This window comes from Trachemys scripta, chromosome 13 (assembly GCF_013100865.1).
Source record: "Trachemys scripta elegans isolate TJP31775 chromosome 13, CAS_Tse_1.0, whole genome shotgun sequence".
In the NCBI taxonomy this organism is placed as follows: domain Eukaryota; kingdom Metazoa; phylum Chordata; order Testudines; family Emydidae; genus Trachemys; species Trachemys scripta.
Window position 1 is genome coordinate 37191581 of NC_048310.1, and position 19520 is coordinate 37211100.

The 19520-nt window shown below is 43.3% G+C and overlaps 1 protein-coding gene across 2 annotated transcripts; it reads left to right on the forward strand.

Moving 5' to 3' along the window:
- The first annotated feature begins 4370 nt into the window (after positions 1-4370).
- Positions 4371-18619, forward strand: ARL2BP (ADP ribosylation factor like GTPase 2 binding protein). Of its 2 annotated transcripts, XM_034788377.1 has the most exons (8): positions 4418-4505; positions 5652-5856; positions 6436-6487; positions 8935-8996; positions 10586-10692; positions 12633-12718; positions 14003-14099; positions 14924-18619. In XM_034788377.1, exons 3-8 carry the CDS (start codon positions 6447-6449, stop codon positions 15020-15022), a joined length of 492 nt encoding a protein of 163 aa, XP_034644268.1. In that variant the 5' UTR covers positions 4418-4505; positions 5652-5856; positions 6436-6446; the 3' UTR covers positions 15023-18619. The 2 variants fall into 2 exon arrangements, with proteins under 2 accessions (XP_034644267.1, XP_034644268.1); XM_034788376.1 differs by lacking the exon at positions 5652-5856 and having other exon boundaries at positions 4371-4505.
- The last annotated feature ends 901 nt before the right edge of the window (positions 18620-19520 follow it).

A 19520-nucleotide genomic window follows, 5' to 3' on the forward strand; every position in this document is an offset into this window, starting at 1 on the left:
GTAGCTGTAGCCCTGCTTGACTCGGGTTACAGGAGTCATCTGGAAGTATTCCACAATTCCATGGGACAACTTCCTTAGTCCTCTATATCCTTGCAATCTGCAATCCACTCTATTGAAAATGGAAGCCCCCACACTTGGCAAACGGCAGCAGCTCAGGTCAGCATTAATCTATTCTGGTCCAATCACTGATCTCAAGCACGCTATCCCAGAGCCTCCTGGGTTTGCAAGGACGAGCAAACCGATCAAGGCTTTTGCAAAGTGAGCTGCTTCCTGGTAATTTGCAGGGTGGGCAGTAAAGTTTTCCCACTGCACCATAAGCTAGAGCAGCCATATTCGGGGGATGGGGGCGGCACTGCTAGGGACTGTGGAATATGGTTACTTTGACTCAGGTCTGTGCACTATAGTGTGGACACCAGAGCCCTAGGTTTGAGCCTGGGTCAGAAAATTCTGAACCTAGAATTACAATAGAGTGTAGATGCCGAAGCCCAGGGTTCCCGAACATGGTTCAGCTAGGTGACTTGAGCTCCACTAACCCTGGGCTTACCTTGAAGTGTAGCCATACCCTTAAGCCACCACCTTTCCTAGCTTGTCCTTCACAGGTACCAAGGAAGCGAAACCTGTGGGGAAAGCGGTTTGTAGTGAAATTGTTTCAAAGCTTTGGATGTTTGTTTGTTTGTTAAGGGGTTAAACAGCTGAGATAAGAGCTCAAAAATTTAATAGCCCACCCCCACAACCAAGAGCTGAGAGCCCCACCTTTCCCCCCCCCCCATTTCTCTAGTCCTCCAAGGAAACCTTTAGCCACAATTGGGAAGGTCAGCCTGGCAGCTGTGATTATTTCTAAGGTGAAAAAGAAGCAGAAAACCAAAGAAAAGCTTTCATTCCTGTGTACACGTTATAAAGAAGCAAGAAGGACAAAAACATTTTCCCCACTCATAAAGGTTATCTACCATGAGTGGTTCTTTAAATCCAAATAACTTCCTTTTGCTAAGAGTTAATTATTTCCCTTCTCATCTTAACCAGACTTATCCCACTAAAGAGCTGGTCCAGTCTGGCTTGGACAGTTGTTCTTAACCTATCTTCTGCACATCATTACGATATTCATGGGTCTCCGGTGATTGACAGAGCCCTTTCTCTTGTTTGTAGATGAAATATTTGAGTATTAAGGCAGTGAGATGATTGGAGTGAAGGATCTTTCTCTTACAGGGTGGGGGTGGAGAGAAGAGAACCAATTACTGGATAGGTCTATAGGGCCATGTTGCATCAAGTAGAATGGGAGTTCCATGGCGGGGAAGGTGGTTAAGCTTTAAATGTACAAAAAACAGAGTGGCCTTTGAGTTATTTGGATAATCTAGCACGTACTATTCTTTTTTTATTTATTTATTTTAACAATTATGAAAAGATGTTTACAGGCCTGTTCACTCAAGTGTGCACAATGCTGTAAGGTTTCTATGAAATTTGATCCAGCAGCAAAGGCTGTTCAGTTAATAGTGTTTTTGAACAGCTGATCTTGTGTATTTCTGGTTTTGTCTTCCAAGTGGAATACAAAGTAAAAACCTGTCTTGTCATGGAGCAGCTTTTGGCTAAAATCCTGCTGATTTTCACCTGGAGGGATGAGGAAAAGGCAGTTCCAAGGGGATCTTAGCCCCAGTCTGTAGAAGGCTTTGAAGACCAGGACCAAGATTTTGAATTCAATCCAGAATTCTCTGGGAAGTTTGTCCAGCACCAGCATGCTGCATTTGCATCAACTGGTTATATAGCAGGTAGGCTGCCATGTTCTGCACTATCTCAAGCTTCTTTTAGTGTTTTCGTTCATTTCTAGGTAAATCTCAGCAAGTGAGGCCGGAGGTCACTAATGTGTGGAACAGTGGCCAGGCTTGGAGTTCAATAGCCAAAATAAATGGAATGGGATTTAATTTTACAAACCAGCAAGTTTATACTGTGAAACAGCTACAGGCAAATTCAGCAGTCATGGTTAATCTTAATTGGCTAATTAGACCGTATCTACTGAAAATCAGATTTGACATTGTTACTTCATAGTTAGGTACCCTTCTACGATCACTGTAGCAGTAAGAAATTAGATTTTTTTTTCTCATTCATGTTGTGCATCTGACAGCACTTAGTACAGTTAGTTTTATTATCTTCCCCACATGGTTACTTTTTCTTTATAAACATTAACAGGGGAACAGAAAATTTGTATTTTTTTTTTAAAAATTGGGACATAGTATTGAAAGGATTCTCTATCAGAAAATGGATTTTTTTTTTCAAATTGTTGAATAATGTATTCCACTAAATGCTGACCATCTGCAACATTATCTATTTATCTACAAGTTTCACAGCCTTGAATGTGAGATGTTGCGAGTGGGAGTGTTGTCCAATGCACCAGTTCTATTGCCTAGTGCAGAGGTGGCCAACCTGTGGCTCCGGAGTCACCTGCAGCTCCTTGTACAGGCACCAACTCGGGGCTGGAGCTACAGGCGCCAACTTTCCAATGTTTCAGAGTAACTTTCCAATGTGCCGGGGAAGGAGGGGTTCACTGCTCAACCCCTGGCTCTGCCATAGGCCCTGCCCTCACTCCACCCCTTCCCACACCCTCAGCTGAGCCTGCAGGGCTCTTGCTCCTCTTTCTTCCCCCCGCCCACCCTGAAACAACTGATGGGGAGGGAGGGGGAGGCACTGATTGGTGGGGCTGCCAGTGGGCGGGAGGCGCTGGGAGCGGGGTGGGGGAGCTGATGGGGGGGGCTGCTGCATTATACTGTGGCTCTTTAGCAATATACATTAGTAAATTCTGGCTCCTTCTCAGGCTCAGATTGGCCAGCCCTGGCCTAGTCCCTCCTGAAAGCATCCTGGCAGTATGTTAATGGAATTGCAGCTCCTGGCGTTATTAAAACTTTTGGGGAGTGCTAATTAGCCTGCATTCCATTTTTTAACAGGAACCAACCCTCCCATATCTCCTCTGTACAAGAGGAATTTCAAGTGTCAATTGATATTATCTGCTAATTAAAATACGGATTAGGATTCTGGGACCCACTTGGCAGAACTAGTAGGAAAGATTCATTCTAAAATGATTATACCTAACTGTGAGACATTTCATCTGTTCAACTTGTTTAATTACCTTTTACATGTACTTATTTAGTACTGGTTCACCACTGTAAAGATACTGAAATTACTTCCTAATGATGGCTGAAACTGTGCTCCCAGGAACAAGGGACATCTTGAGAATTGTATCTTATGTTAAATCATGTGAATAGCAGGATACTTTTTCTGCTTAACAAATAGATTATTTTTAAAAGTATCTATTTTGATTTTTCCTTTGTATCCTGCTATGGCACACTGCTTGTCTTGGGTTTGCAAAAAACCTACTAACAATATGTCCCTGTCATCACCAGTGTTGCTAAGGGCTAGTCTCTACGAGAAGTGTTACATGGGTACAACTCTCCTGGCAGCATAATAAATCCAACTCCCTGAGGGTATGTCTACACTACCCGTTGGATCGTGATTGATCTATTGGGGATCGATTTAGTGCATGTAGTGTAGATGTGATAAATCGATCGCTCTCCTATCGACTGCTGAACTCCAGCGAGGGGAGAGGTGGAAGCAAAGTCGATGGGGGAGCCGTGGCCGTCGATCATGTGCCGTGAGGATGCGAAGTAAGTGATTCTAAGTTGATCTAAGATACATTGACTTCAGCTACGCTATTCTTGTAGCTGAAGTTGCATATCTTAAATCGATTCCCCCCTCGTGCAGACCAGGCCTGAGAGGAAGTAGCTATGGGGGCTAGCAGAAGTGTGATTTTACTGAGTCTTGTGTGTTGTTCCTTAAAGCCTGAGCTCCTGGTGTAATGGGATTAGGTGAGAAGCTGGGTTTTATTTAAGTTAGTAGTCCCCTTCCTGGCACCGGAAAGTATAAACAGCATCTTCTTTATTCTTTTAAAACGTGCCCGTTGTCGGATTTTGGGAAGAGCTGAGTGGGGACTTTGAAAGGCGGGGGGTAGTAACACCAGCTCAGCTGGACCCCTTTGCTTCCGTGGTGCTATCCCCTCCGCTCCCTTTTCTTGCCCGGGGCCCGGCTGTTGGTGCAGCGCCGCGGGGTGCGGCGTGGGACCGGGCGGCAGGGAAAGGAGGTGGCGCCGGGAGCCCAGCCCAGCCCCGCACGTGCTCGTTCTCCCTGCGCCCCAGCGCCGAACGGGGCGGGCTGGGGCTGGGCGGCTGCTGTAGCTGCAGCTCCACGGCGGGGTCCTGCACCGCGGCGTCTCGGCAGCGGCAGCGCGCCCAGCTCCGCTCGCTGAACGGGCGCGCGCCCCCTCCCCGGCCGGGCCGGGCCGGGCGTCGCGCGCTGCGCAGCCCCAGCCTCGCGCTCTCATTGGCTCTGCTGCCGCATTGGCTGCGGGGTGGCGCGTGGCGGAAGGGAGTGTTGCCTAGGCGACGGAAGGGCGGGGCGTGGCTAACGGACTCTATGGGGAGGCCTCCCCAGCTCGAGCGAGCGCGGCAGCGGCCCCCGGCAGCCAGGTACGGGGGGGGGGGGGCCCCGCATGTCCCGAGGGGCGGGGCCCCATGGGGGAGGGGCTGATACCCCGGGCCAGGGCCGCATGAGCCTCTTGTGGGCCCCCAGGAGAGCAATGGAGCGGGGGTCGGTCCCGAGAGCGGGGGGCGGCCGGGGGCAATGGGGCGGGGGCGGCCTGCTCTGCCCAGCCCAGCGCGAGGGCGCTAGTTACACACCCGCAGTGCCAGACGCACAATGGTCCGCCCGGCCCTGGGCTGCCAGCGTGTCCCTTCCCCTGGGCGCAGGCCCATGTCGCGCCACCCAGCCCCCCCCCCCGACTCCCTATGGCCAGAGCCCCCCACAGCCACCCACAAATGCACAGCGCCCTGCCCAGCACCCCCGCTGCCCAGCACCCCTAGTGCCCCAACACACAGCTCTTCCTGCCCCCTCACAGCCCAGCACCCCCCCACAGAACCCCCACTGCCTAGTGCCCCAACACACACAGATCCTACCCGCCCCCTCACAGCCCAGCACCCACCCAGAGACCCCCTTCCCCACGCCCTGCCTCCCGGCCGCACTCACTAGCCCTGCTGGGAGGGGACTGTGTCTGCTGAGCTGAGCCGCCAGGGCTGGTCCGGGGGCCGGGAATCGCTCTGGCCCCTCAGGAGTGGAGCGATCAGCCAGGCCAGCGCCTGCCCCAGCCAGGCTCCCTCAGAACCCACTTGCCTGGAGGGGCCCAGCCAAGCTCCCCACATTGTCTCCCCCAAACTGACTGAGACTGTCCAGGCTTCTGCCCCAGTGCCAGGTGGCTCAGCTCCAGGGAGACAGACAGGCCCCCACAGGTGGTGGGAAGCAGAGACTGCCCGGAGCCAGAGGTGCACTGGGGTCCGTCCAGGAGGAAGAGAGAAGGTGGAGGGTGAGGCCAGGAGGTGGAGCGGAGCCCTCAGCCGACCAGCGGGCAGGCCGAGAGGAGCAAGTAGTGGGCGGTGGGGAGGGAGCCAGCGGGATCTCAGGGCACAGTACAAGCAGAGCAGGATGGGGCCTGGTCCTGCCCCTCCCCCCGGATTGACAGCAGTGGGAGTGTCTCTAACGGGGAGGGGAGGGAAGGGACCATGGGCCCCCCCTGGCCCCCGGAGGAGCTCCCCGTTCCCTTGCCTGTCTGGTTCGTGCAGCGCCGAGGAGACTGTGCTGCAGCCTGTCCTGGGTGCACAGAGCCAAGCCCTCAGCGTCCCTGGGATCATCCTCCCGGCCCGCACAGCTCTGAGAGACCCCAGCACAGCGAGCCCAGGCTCGGCCCCTGCCCTGCACAACTCCAGGACCCCCAGCACAGCGAACCTGGAAGGGCTGGGTCCCCCTCTGCTTGCCATGCCCACAAGGGTCAGTAATTGATTTGAAAAGACCTCGTCCATTCAGCACCCAGGTGATGGCCCAGGGTAGGGCTCGCTGTGTGCTGGGATACACTAGGCCTGGAGTGTCTGCCCAGACCTCAATGCACTGGATTTATTGAACAGAATACATGATACATGAGAACACTGACATTTCCCGACTGGATCATACTGAAGATCCATCTAGTTCCCATATCCTGGCTCTGACAGTGGCCAGTGGTATATGCTTTGGTGCCAGGTATCAACTGAAACCATTTTCGTGGCTTAAGCAAATTTCTGTAGGCCTATTCTCCTATAGTCAGTTAAGGTAATTAAAGGATTCAGAGTATTAGAGGAGAAGCAGAGAACTTAGTAGTCATGGAAGAATATGCCTAACTGAGATCACAAAATCCTACAAGATGCAGGTCTTGTATTTAATGATTATCTTATGGCTAACTAGTCAATGTTCGTCGATAACTTTGAAGATTTAAGCTGTATGTGTGCTAAAAGTAATATGTTGTTTAAAAAATAAACACATTGTTGATATAGAAAACATTTTAATTCTTATCTAAAAATTTGTTTGGTGCAACAGGTGATGCAGAAATGATGGAGACTTTAGAAGAAGAAAACTTCGGTGTGTCCATGTAAGTATAAGCCAGATTCCATATCAGCATTTTTACTAGTTAAAAATAGCTCCACTGTAGCCTCTTTTTGGACAAAGAATAACAGCCCAACTTTAGAGGAATGGTTCAAAAAAACATGGGAGGTTGTGATTATGGAAAAATTAACACGCCAATTATATACCTGGCAAAATAGACAGAGGACAAATACTTATATATTTGGTTACCTTTTATTCAAAATTCAAAGTGTATTCACCTGCAAAAAAACCCAGCCGCATACTTGTTCAGTTTTTTTAATATTAAAATGTGATAGACGAGCCTGGTGAGCTAAACTTGTGTACATAAAGATTTCATTCAGTTTAATAAAATCACTAGAAACGACAGAGGGGTTGTAAGGATTCTCACTTTGTAATCTTGTACCACCTTGTTAAATAGAAAGATCTGGTGACTAAATTCCTGTAGAATCTTTCTTTAAACAAAAGCTAATTGTTGTGTAATGATTGTTTTGATTCTGATATTTACATGGTAAGGATTTGTAAACTTGTAAAATCTTCCTAAATAAATAAATAAAAATAGAAAAGGGAAAAAACCAAGAATGATGTTAGATGATATAGATGAGAAGACAGAGACTCATATAAGAACTTCAGAACAATGTGATGCACCAGAGAGGTAATAATAATAAGTGAGAGTTTAGGCAATATTGAACTCAAAATTGCATGAACCTTCCCTTGATATCCAGAAGGATGATAACCCCTCCTTGATCATGCTGTTCTCTCAGACATTCCCCTCACTGAAGGACCAAAATAAGCATTGTGGCCCAGATCCATAAAGGCATTTAGGTACCTAACTCACCATTGATTTCAGTGGAAGTTAGAAGCCTAATAACTTTGAGGATCTGACCCTTTAGTTATAGGGATGTCTGTATCTTCAAAATTTCTCTCCCCTGCCACCAAATAATTTCTCACTTTCTCTATTACCCTGTTTACAGTTGTTGGAAGTTGTATTTGAATGTGTTCCTTGCAGAGTGTGATGCATGTAGAGATGTATTCTTACACAGCACTATGGCTCTGGTATTATTAATTGATGAGTGCTGTGGTTGGAATGAGTAGAAAATAGAGATTTTTTTTTCTAGACAAAATATTAGAATTCCCCTACTCACTGCCACACCAAATCTAAAACTAATGTTTAAACTATGTTAGAACAAGCTATACAAAAATGACAGAGATATTTCTTCTTTCATCGGTGTAGCCGATCACTCTTGTTAAAGAAAAGACTGGTAGTTAGGTATGAATGTCTCCTGCTTTTGTGCATAAGTGAGAAACAATTACCCCATTGTCTTGAACCATAAATGTGATGCTAATGCTTTAGCTACGGTGTTTATAAGCTACTCTTGTTGTGGCACTCTGCCCTCTGGTGTTGTATCATGTACTCTGCCATTCATTTGTGTTATCTTTGTCTGAGCTGCAAAGGCATAATGGATGGTCTAATAGTGATAACAGCAATAGCATTTTAAAGGATTTTTTGTAAATAGACAGTCTAAAGCAATATCCTTCATCCCATGAGAGAGACAGAGAGGAATTTGTATATTAATTATGTGGGGCCTTCATTGAATGGCTGAAGATAAATATGTTCAAGAAAAATGTGCAACAAGGCTTGCATTCCCAATATGGGAGAAAAACCTGTTGTGCACGTAATACATTAGAGAATTTATTTAAGTAAAGTTCATCCCTAAAATGCCATGGTCAGGGAGAGTTTGGTATCTGTGAACAAATTGCACAATATAACATTGCCAGAGGGACCCAGACTTTTGAAGGGCTGCTAATGTGCTTCTCCATTTAAAGGAGTCCATTTGAAAGCGAGCATATGTTATTGTTATAGAATGACAGAGCACCATGTTTTTAGATTAAGGGATTACGAAATTTAATTCTAAACCCCCAGTGTGGTGTACTGCATGAGAGAAATATTTAACAATTCCTATAAATTACATCATTTACCTTTGCTACACTATGAAAAATATACTCAGTCTGGTAATATATGACTGAGTGCTCCAAAGGGTCCTCTGCGGATGGGTCTTGAACAGTTCCAGGAGAGTTACAACCACCTTTGTGAGGTGGGTACTGAAACTTCGTTGTGACACAGGGTCACGGTATGGAAAAGATGGAGAACCATTGCTCTGAACAAAACTTTTAAATATCTTCTGCACCAAGAGATTAATTACACTAACAAAAATACCCAGTAAAACAATTCTTTCCAATAAGTAACTACCCCCTTTAGTATACAGTGGAGACCTAGTAAGATTACCTGTTACAGGAATAAACTTTTTATTATTAAGTAAGTTTTCTGTGCAATGAGCTTTCTTATAATGTGAAGTTGGGAGATAATTCCCTTCTCTGATCTGCAGGCTGGGTTATTGTGCTAATTTGTCTTTAGGCGTTCATTAAAAAATTAATCTTTCCTTTCTTTGTTTTCAGCTCCTCTCCTTCAGATGCAGAATTTGATGCGGTTGTTGGGTATTTAGAAGATATTATAATGGGTAAGCTCCTGCATTTAGGTATGCCTAAAAATGAGCAGTAACAATATTGAGAGGCAAAATAAGGATTGAACTTCACTGACAGAGGTGTGTGGAGGAGACTAGAAACCCTCTCTTCATTGATAAAGTTGTGGTAAATAAAAATCCTGATAAATTCTCACGTGAAAACCAAGGCTTTCCGTCCTCTCTACTGTCTGTCCCTCAGTGTCATATGACATCCCAGTTATCCTCTGGGTAAATGAATTGATTTTGCTTTTTGTGTTGTAAGTAACTTACACACATACAACCTCAGGTGTTAGGATCTATTGGTGCAAAGAATGCCACGAGCAGTCAGCCATTTTGCCCTGTGGGTTTGGGAGTATAAAAGATTCCAGATCCTCAAATCAGAAATTTGAAGTAAGAGGTCAAGATTGAATAAGAAGGATTTACAAGATGCCAAGAGAAAGAGAGAGCTCATTGTGTTAACCAGTCATCAACCTCTTCAAGTTAAATCTTCCTCCTTATTCACACACCTTTCTAAGAAATCATAAAGTTTCGTTTCAGAGTAGCAGCCGTGTTAGTCTGTATCCGCAAAAAGAACAGGAGTACTTGTGGCACCTTAGAGACTAACGAATTTATTAGAGCATAAGCTTTCGTGGACTACAGCCCACTTCTTCGGATTCATATAAAGTTTTGTATTTTCTTCACTCTCAGCTGCTCTCCTTGTGATATGTGTAGCTGAATCTGGAGAAATGGTAACAAATTCACCAGTTTTGAGTGGGTTAATTTGTAAAAGAGATTAGAGATTTGTGCAGATTTATTTTAACACCATGTGTAAGTGAGTAATATATATTTGCACCTATTATGATATATTTTATATATTAAGTGCCACTCCCTGCCCTTTTATCTTCCTCCAGTTTCACTCATTGATAACTGAAAAATTGGCCTCTAAGGGGTGTAGCTTTCTGCACTCATTTTCAGAGACGATATTCTTCCTGAATTGAAGAAAAATCCATTGCCTTTTTTTTAAAACTAATGGAGGGAAGAAAAATATACTTTGTCTTTAAAAAAAAAAAAAAAGTTTTTGTTCACTAATAACTCACATACCTGAACAAAAAACCTGATTATTTGAAAACTAACAGCCTCTTTATTAAAAGTAAATTTTAAAGAACTACCTTAATATTGAGAACATGTGAAAACCTTTACTAGAAAAGTGGATTGTTCAAGTAGGTGCCCTAGCAATTTTGCTGCCTTTTGCAAATTCTGTCTCTTCCCATCGTTAAATGTACCACACTCGCAGCATAGATCAACGTGCTGCTATCCTGGTCATCCCAGCTGACTTGGCTGAAGCAGAATTTGAATCTGCAGCATTCTTTGCTGCACCAACACCTCTTCTGCTAGCAGCCTCCATATATTCTCATAGATTGGTCAGAAATTAAAGCTGGCCCAGCTAACAACAGCTGTGCTGTTATTGTGACTAAGTGCATATGTGCGGGGTTCCATGCTACAGCAGTAGGAGCTATTAGAACAGAACATTAGTGAATGTGGTTACTGTCTTGCAATGTGTGGATAAATTGAATGTAACTATATGCAATTTACTTATTGTGGCTCAGATGACGATTTCCAGTTAATACAAAGAAGCTTTATGGATAAACACTACCGGGAATTTGAAGATACAGAAGAAAACAAGCTCATCTACACTTCTATTTTTAATGAATATGTAAGATTTTTTTTTTTTTTTTGGGGGTGGTGTTTTTTTCTCAGAGTATTTAACTTGTCTTTTAAAGTCATTGTTAGGTTCTTTTTTCCCCTCTGTTTTTAAAATACAAGTTCAATCAGAATCAAGTAAATCTAAATTATTAGCTATGGTGTCCTTGAAGTATAGCAGTAGCCTGCAAGCAACAAAAAATATTCTGGAGTTCCAAATTACTTTTTTCTGTTTTGCCAAGGAATCTTCTACAAGTGTTTTGAGAACTGCTTAAGCCTTTTGAATGGAAGGTTGGTTTAGCAGCCACTGTGTGGGGTATAGTTGTATTTAGATTAGTACACTAGGACCATAGGAATTGTCATACTGGATTCAACATCTAGGCTTGTCTCGTGTCTCTGGCCGTGCCCAGCTATAGATGCTTCAGAGGAAAGTGCAAGAAGCCCACCAGTAAGCAGATTTGGGAATATCTGTCCCCCATGAAGGTCTCATCCTAATCTCTAATAGTGACTCTGAAGCATGAGACTTTTTATCCCCCTCAATTAGGATCTGGTTGTAGTTAGACTGATACACAGGGTCGTCTTTACCCATAAGCAAACTACGCAGTTGCATGCTGCTCCAGCGGCCAGCCCAATCCCACGGCCGGCTGAGGCCAGGAAAGCTGACCCTGCACCACCCCTACCCGCCTCTTCCCCAAAGTTTACGGCCCTGCTTCGCCCCAGCCCCACTGCACCCCTTCCCCTGAGCTACATCCTGGGGGACTGCAGCAGGAGTCGGGCGCACCCTGCACTCACCAGGCGGCGAGAAGTGGAGCGACCCGGCCCCAGCCCGCTCCGCCACGCTGCCGGTGAGTGCTGGGGGGTGGTTCCCTCCTGCCCCCAAAGTCCCATGGCAGTGGAGCGGGTTGGGGCCGGGTTGCTCCACTTCCCGCCGCCCTGTGAGTGCAGGGTTGGGCCTGCCCTGCAATCACCGGGCAGCAGGAAGTGGTGCGACCCGGACCCAACCTGCTCTGCTCCGCTGGCTTGTGCCTGGGGGCAGTTTCCCCCCTGCCCCCCAAGCCTGTTCCTGCCCCCCACAGACCTTGGGTGCAGACCTCTTCCTCCCCTCGCAGAGGCCTGGGGCCAGCCTCCGCCCCTCTTTCCCCCCCCCCCCCACGGGGGGGGTTCATAGGGCACTACAGCGTTTAGGGACAGCCCTGCTGATACATTAACTAGCAATTGAGGGGGAAATTATTTGATATGTTCGGTGTTCTTCTCTAGTGAATTGGTAGAAGTTCCATTGCATAGAGGTCAGTAAAGGAAGTGGGACAAAACACTATACAAAATTAATAGACTTGTGTAGTATTTTTTTCTGCTACTATATGGTATAATCCGAACCAATCATCATTAAAGGGATGCTATCAAGTTGAAAATCACACTTCTGTCTGTAATTTTTTTACCTACTATTGTAAATAACAGACAAGATTACTATAACTGAGCTTAAAGGAAAATAATGCTTCTGGGGTTTTTTTCTGTTTGCTTAATATATTTGATAGCACAATGTAAAATCAGTTTCTCGATTTCCTCTGTATAGTTAGTTTCCTCATTGTATGGGTTTTGTACAAACAGGAAAAAGTAAACATCTATAAAAGGGTCAGAAAAAGTGATTGTAAGACCACAAAAATTGTTTGGAGGAGCTCAGTTGTCAGTTCCTTAAAATTAATTACAATTAGTTTCAAGTAGAGGGTGTTTACTGCTACAACCTGTGTTTGCAAACATGCTTAAGGATGGCTCTTTGGTGGTATTGCAAAGCATTGGCCTATCATTGAAAGTGCAGAAAGTTCCATCCAATGGGATTTGTGATGCATTTTGCCTAATGAAGACAAGTCTATGGAGAATAAGATGTAGGAATGTGAGAACACCACACTCCTTTATAAAGTCGGTATGTGGAATTTATGATTATGTCCTCTCTTTTAGATCTGCTTAGTAGAGAAATACATAGAAGAAAAACTACTTGACAGGATTCCTGGTTTTAATATGGCTGCTTTCACCGTGTCATTACAGTAAGTCTTTGGTTTGGGGTATTTTTCTTGTGCTTTTCTCTGTATTAACCATTTTGTACCTGGGACCAAACTAGGATTTGATATTTTTTTCCCTTTGTGGAAGGGATTCTTGTTTAAAAAAAGGAAATGTGAGTTTGTCTGTACAACTCTGGTAGTTCACCTCCATCCTCACGTCCACAATCCCCTGCTATTCTAGGCCTCTTGACTTGAAATGTTGTGCCAAAATGTATGTAAGGTTTGTGGTAGGCAGAAATGGAGACCAGAATGAGACCATTAAACTTGCTTTCTCTTATTCCCCAATTCAGGACTCGAAGCCTGGGGTGAAAAGGCCACTTGCATTAAGCCCAGTAGGTTTTCTGAACTTAGGCTTTCAGAAACCGCCTAAATAAATGGCTTTACCCCAATCCCTATTTTATAAAATAATGTAAAGAGTAATTCAGTTTGGGTGAAAAGTCTCTGTTTGACATTGTTGGAGGGTTACTCTCAATTTAAAGTAATTTTTGCTGTTCAGATTTAGCTTAATTAATTATGTGGAGAATGAAGTTGTTAAAGGAACATATTTTCTTCTGCTGAATAAGAAAATCAATGCTATTGGAAATGGACTCTTAAAAAAAGAATAAAACTGCTTCAGATATTTGAATAAAGCGTCAAGAAATTTGCATGAAAGTACAGTAGTATGGTTAGACTATCCATCAGTGTAAGGTACAGGGCTTTTCAATAATATTAGGAAAATCTGAATTGCTTAGAATAAGTCCTGTGAAAGTGGATGTGTACTAACAATGTACTTAAAGTTCAATTAAAGTGAATAACTCCTTTGTTGCTAGTGATGTCTGAAATAATTAAAAGCAAAAGGACTAAAACTCTTTAAGATTTTTCACTTGGTTTTCTTTTAGCATTTCTCTTATTTCAGGCAATGAAAATGTGGACTAGCCAAGTTTTACTCCTCTTAAGTTACCTATCTTTCACTTTCTGCTTTCTGTCGACTGGTGTAATACTCAGATCTCTGGATTTAGGTATCATGGGGATAGACATAACTATATAAAAACCTTAGGTAGATAGAACGTTGCGATTGCAGATGTTTGGATTGGAGACACGACAGGGGATTGTTTATTTGTTTAATAAAGCTGTTTTACGTTAGAATTTTAAATACCTTCCTATTGGTCTTGTTTAAATCTTGATTTTTGCACAACCTAAATTATGTACTAAATTTGACCTCTGAGTGCCTATAAAATCTGATGTCATATCTTACAATTATATTAAACCTATAAATCTCCCACTTTACAGACAGCACAAAGACGAGATGGCAGGTGATATATTTGACATGCTTCTCACATTTACTGATTTTCTGGCATTCAAAGAAATGTTCTTGGATTACAGAGCTGTAAGTATTTTGGGTTGTTCTGTTTTAATTAGCACAGTGGTAGCTGCTTTTGTATGGCTCCTGCATTATAGCATTGAAGGCAGTGTTGGGTGACAGCATTCATTCAAGAGATATAGGATCAAAAGGCAAGTAGCCTTCATGGTGTTGCTGTTTAATAGGCTTGAAAAGCAGATCTGATAACTCTTGTAGAAAACCTGCATGAAGCGACTACCTGGTGAAATTCCTCAGTGATGCACATTTCTGCATCGTTGAATCCAGAATCTTTCCAGTACCCTTTCATTGGTTGAGGTTTTTTAAAGTCCCATCCATTGCTTCTTGCAGTGGTTGTACTGCAGTTTCCCTTTCTCTCCGGGCTGGCTGGGTCTGGGGGTTTTCTTACCCTTTTCTACATTCCTACCCACCTTCCCATCCCCAAACTGGTAACTAGGAGGGAGAAGGAAACCTTACTGGGTTTCTTTCCTAGGCCAGTCCAGCAGAGAGTACACTGATTTTTAGCTGTGCCTAAGTCTACCCACAGCTGGGAAAACATCAGCCAAGGTACTTACACAGCAGCAGCCCCCACATTCCCTTGTTAGTTTCTGGATTCATCCACAAATAAGAGTGGGAGAAAGAGGAGACTCAGCTGTAGATTTTACACATCCCAGACCCCAATTCTGTGCACTTGTGGGGTTATGCTGCAAGGTGCGGTACTGTATGTGGTTTAGTAGCAGAATGCTAATAATACCGATTATAATGTGCCTACTTAAGCTGTTAAAATTGAAAACCTGCTTGTTCCGAAACCTTACTGAGCTGAGTATTGTTCTCCCCCCCGCCCCTTTTTTTAGGAAAAAGAAGGTCGAGGTCTGGATTTAAGCAGCGGGTTAGTGGTAACATCTTTAAGCAAGTCCTCAATATCTTCTTCTCAGAACAGTTTACGACACTAGTTCACAGCTGCTGCTGAGTGCTGCTTCTTCATTTGGACATTCCAAACACTATGGGCAGTGGAGGGTTTCAGTGGTAATGGAAGCTGCTTGCCTCACTACATCTCACTAGGCCTGATCCTCTGAACTGCTCTTGTGAATTACTGTTCGCATTGAGTGATCATAAAAGAAAATAACTCCAGCCCTTCCAGAATAACTGATTTCAATGCACTGATAAGATATACGCACCAACCAATTTGGACTCTGTATTAAGGAGTTCACTAAATGGGACTGTATATGTGTTTCCTATTGGTTAAAATTACAACCCAGGTATGTCACTCTCCAGAAATGTAAACTCAAAGAAAAAAAACCACAAGACTGTAATAACATGGATGATCATTTAACCTTTTCTGGGTAGGATGGTTACAGCTCCACCACCTCTGACTTCCCATGCTCATAATACCTTTCAGTTTTTGAAAACTATCTTTTCAGTATGATTGGAAGTGCTGCAGCTCGTCTATGGGGACAAATATGTTGTGACACATGCAGAATATATTTTGCACATATTTTAGCTTGAGAATTTCTCTCTGTTCTGTGGTAATTGTTGGGGGGACAGGAGAGGATCCACCAATGGGCAGATACCCAGTCTCACTCTGATGAACTTGCGGCGCTCTAATGTTCAGCTTTGCATGTAGGCGCCAACTAAACTAGAGAACTAACCAGGTCAAATATGTCTGTAAAACATAAGCTTTGCCTACATTAGGAACTTTCTTACCTTGTTTTTCCACAGCGATGCAGCATGGGTGCTACTGGGGTAGAAGGTGTTGTGTAGATCAAGCACAGGCATTTTTACCACCACATCATCTAACTCCCTAGGTGATATGCTGATTAAAGTGCTTGTGCCCAGTGTATACTGGAGCTATTACCATTGCTAGCAGCTGCGCTGATACTGAAAAACACATTAGAAATTTGCTAGTAGAGATATACTCAACAACTGTCTGCAATAGACTTCTTTATGAAACCTCCCACTGCTGCAACACTCTGGGTGCTGCTACACCAGCCAGTAGTGACAAGGGGAGTGTTAATGTAGACAGAGCTGAGGTCCTGGTGTTCTTAGCACCATGTCATCTATCTTCTGTGAGCAGCAGGAAAAATCCCATTGTTAGCACCAGTGCAGCCAAACCACTAGGAGACTTCTAACAAGAGCCTAGTGTAGACAGACCAAAGCCACGGCAAATCAATGTTGTTATAACGTGCTAGTGTTTTGGCTGGGCAGATGGAAAACTTGTTCATCTGTTTACATGTGAAATCCTGGCTGTATTAAAGTGAATGGGAGCTTTGCCGTTAATTACAAAAGGGCTGGGATTTCACCCTGAAGTTAAAATGCAGTTTTCTAACATGGTTACAAAAAAATTCCTATCCACACAGGCAAGCATAAACCATGTTTATATTATAATATGGTCTGGCCACAAACCTTTTCAAACTCCTCTACTTTTGTAGAGTGGACACTGACTTTCAGTATTATGGAACAACTGTAGTTTCTTAGCCTGTCCTATCCCTAAAAATACAGTAGCAAATAACTTCATTGAGCTTAAATTTCCAGTGTAGTGTTATAACTCTGCAGTTCAGCTGTTGGTGGTGTCCTAGTATTTCTGTTAGAAGCCTCCCACACATTCACTTTTTAAAAACCTTCCCCTTCAGGGTTTTGTAACTCTTCCAATAAACTATTTACTGATCTCAGATTTGATTTGGAAAATCCACATCCTGAAGCAATCTTAAAATCACAAGAGGAATCCTTTGTTGTTTTCACAAGCCAGTAGTTTTTACTTAGAAATCTCTATGAATGTGCTGTAGAGAAGGAACTGCATTATCCCAAATGCTTTGTTTGAATGCTTTTTGATTAAAAGTAATTCGCTTGGCTTTCTACTTTGTTGAACATCAAACAAGCTAAACTTAATTCTCTTTGCAATGAAAGGCTAAACTGAATCACTTTTTTATACTGTGCTAGTGTAACATGTGGACATTTGTTAAAGATATTAGTTACAGTATAATAGTTTGAAAGATAAATTCCTAATCCTGCAGACAGAGCCCTGTGGTAAAGCTCAATATAATGAAGTCAGTGGGACTGCGTGTAGGCTTGGTGTCTGCCCACATAGATCCAATTGCAGGATCAGACTCTAAAGATGTGAGGGCAGAGCATCATCTGGTGTAAAATGTCATAGCTCCATTGATAAAAATGACAGTTTACACCAGTCTATGCTCTGCCCCCAGAAGATGTCTGCGTTTCCCATTTTGCTACAAGGCTTTGCCTACCATCTCTGCCATAAAGATCAGTATTTCCCAGGGGTACGTAATCCGCCGCTCAAGACCACACAGGTACTTTGGGACGAGGAGATGAGAGAGATTCTGTTAGGTTAAATGTCTGGTCCAGGCTGAATGCAGTTCCTCCAGCTGTTCTAAGAATCTATTGGAGGAACTGCTGGGAAAGCTTGTACAGTCTCTAAGAAAATACTAATGGTTTAAAGACAGTGCTTGTAGAAGATTTGAATCGGGCGATTCTTTTCATTTCAATGTATGGGCTGAATTCTTTTGTCAGTATCCTCTTTTTACACGTGTATTATATTTAAATTGTTTTTGTACTGGGAAGAGAGTCAGATTTTAAAAGAAAATCCTACTGAAACATTTTTAACAATTCATTGTTCAGTGTTGAATTGAAATAATTGATTAAAGTTACAAATGTGAATGCTCTTGTAGTTGAACTGGGGATGAGGGGAAAAGTATTTATTCCTTTATTGTTACCACTGCTCCGATTATTCCTCATTTGCAATGATGGAAATGAGCATCTCAAAACAATTCTCTTCCAAATATAGTGATTTTTATAGCTTGGTAACTTGTAATGTCAGAGCCTATAAGGTACAGCTTAGGGTGGTTCTTATCTGGATGTGGAATTTTATAAAGTGTTCACTGAATGCCAGAGTAGCTAAATTCACTGTCTGTAACACAACTTTCCCTCCTCCTTTCTGGTATATCTGTACTGTGAACTTTACACTCTAATCTCATCAATCCATTTTTCAGCTAGCCTTTGTGATTAGTGTATTGTGTAAAAGGGCAATAGCAAACTAACTAGTGTTTATAACTGCAGGTTGCTGGTTTGGTTGTATGCAGAGAACTATGGTTGTAGTTAGGAGAGCTGATTAGTCTATACATATTACATGTGTGCAAGGTATACATCTGTTGATTTAAATAGTCTTCACGTGGTACTCGTCACATATAAATGCTGAGCTAAACCTATGTTAAAGTTTAGCGTGTTTGTGATCCAAACTTTTTTATAGTTCAGCTGTTAAATTCCCAATCCTGTTGTCATGTATTTCAATGGGAAAATCCCACCGACTTCAGTGCGGGCACCATTGGGACCTAATATTTTTTATTTTTACTCCCCATTGCCATGAGTACAATTTCTGCCCAGTGTGTTTGCCCGTTTCTGCCCTGCATATTTCCTACACTCTAGTATCTTCATTATTGTCCATCTCTACAACATTCATGTAACTAGAGTCTCTGATTTTATCTCTCATGCAGTTTTTTTTAAAAAACAATTAAATTAAATTTCTACATACAAATGCAGTATCTCTGTGTAAGTCTGATTTACTTTTCAGAGTTTAGTATTTCTTTCCTCAAACAAATGTGTAGTGTTATTTGTCTCCAAAGAAATTTTATCTTAACTTTTTTTGAGGGGTTTTTTTTTTGGTATTTTTATCCTAAAACTTGGAATCAGTTTAGAGCTGGAGTCAACTGCATATAGAAGAATGACAGAGCTTGGTCTAAACAGGTAGGAAAAGAATGTTTAGCTATTTTCCCTGTAAGTGAGAAAGTTGCCCAAACTATATTTAAGCTTTTAAAAAACCCTGAGCAAGCAAGTATATCAAAGGAAAGCCAGGATGATGTCTGTATCTGATTGGGTACCAATGCCATTTTCAGGATTTCCTTCTCTCCCACTTCCACAAATCCCTTAAAGTTCATAAGTTGGACTTGACTGGCCACATCCCTTGCTGGTGTGAATTGGCATAGCTCCATTTAAGTCAATGGAACTACTGCAGTTTCCCCAACTGGAGCTCTGGTCTCATGTCTTCATTGCCAGATCACTCACAATGTTATCTTTTTTGGAGATCACCTGCAGCTTGGGGGGGGTGGGGGTGGGGGCTTAATGATTTGACTCTTCTCCCAAGTTCCGTGAGACCAGGATTTCACTCAAAATATTGAAGTCAGTGGCAAAACTCCCACTGACTTCCATGGGGCCAGGATTTCACCTTCTCTGTCCAAGGTAGAAAGCATGACAAACCTGTGACTTAACTCTAAATTTAAATATTAAAGCAGCATTGGGCAAACCCAATAGATGTGATAGCATACACTTGGGACCAGATTCTGCGGGTGTGGGGTGGTCTTGGTGGCCTGCGATATACAGGAGATCAACAAGATGATCTAGTGGGCCCCTCTGGCCTTAAACTCTATGATGCCCTTACTCATG

Coding starts and splice junctions, on each gene's coding strand:
- ARL2BP (XM_034788376.1), top strand. CDS start 6,447: ATGATGGAGACTTTAGAAGAAGAAAACTTCGGTGTGTCCAT. Junction 8,997..10,585: donor TTTAGAAGATATTATAATGG/GTAAGCTCCTGC, acceptor ATTGTGGCTCAG/ATGACGATTTCCAGTTAATA. Junction 12,719..14,002: donor GCTTTCACCGTGTCATTACA/GTAAGTCTTTGG, acceptor CCCACTTTACAG/ACAGCACAAAGACGAGATGG.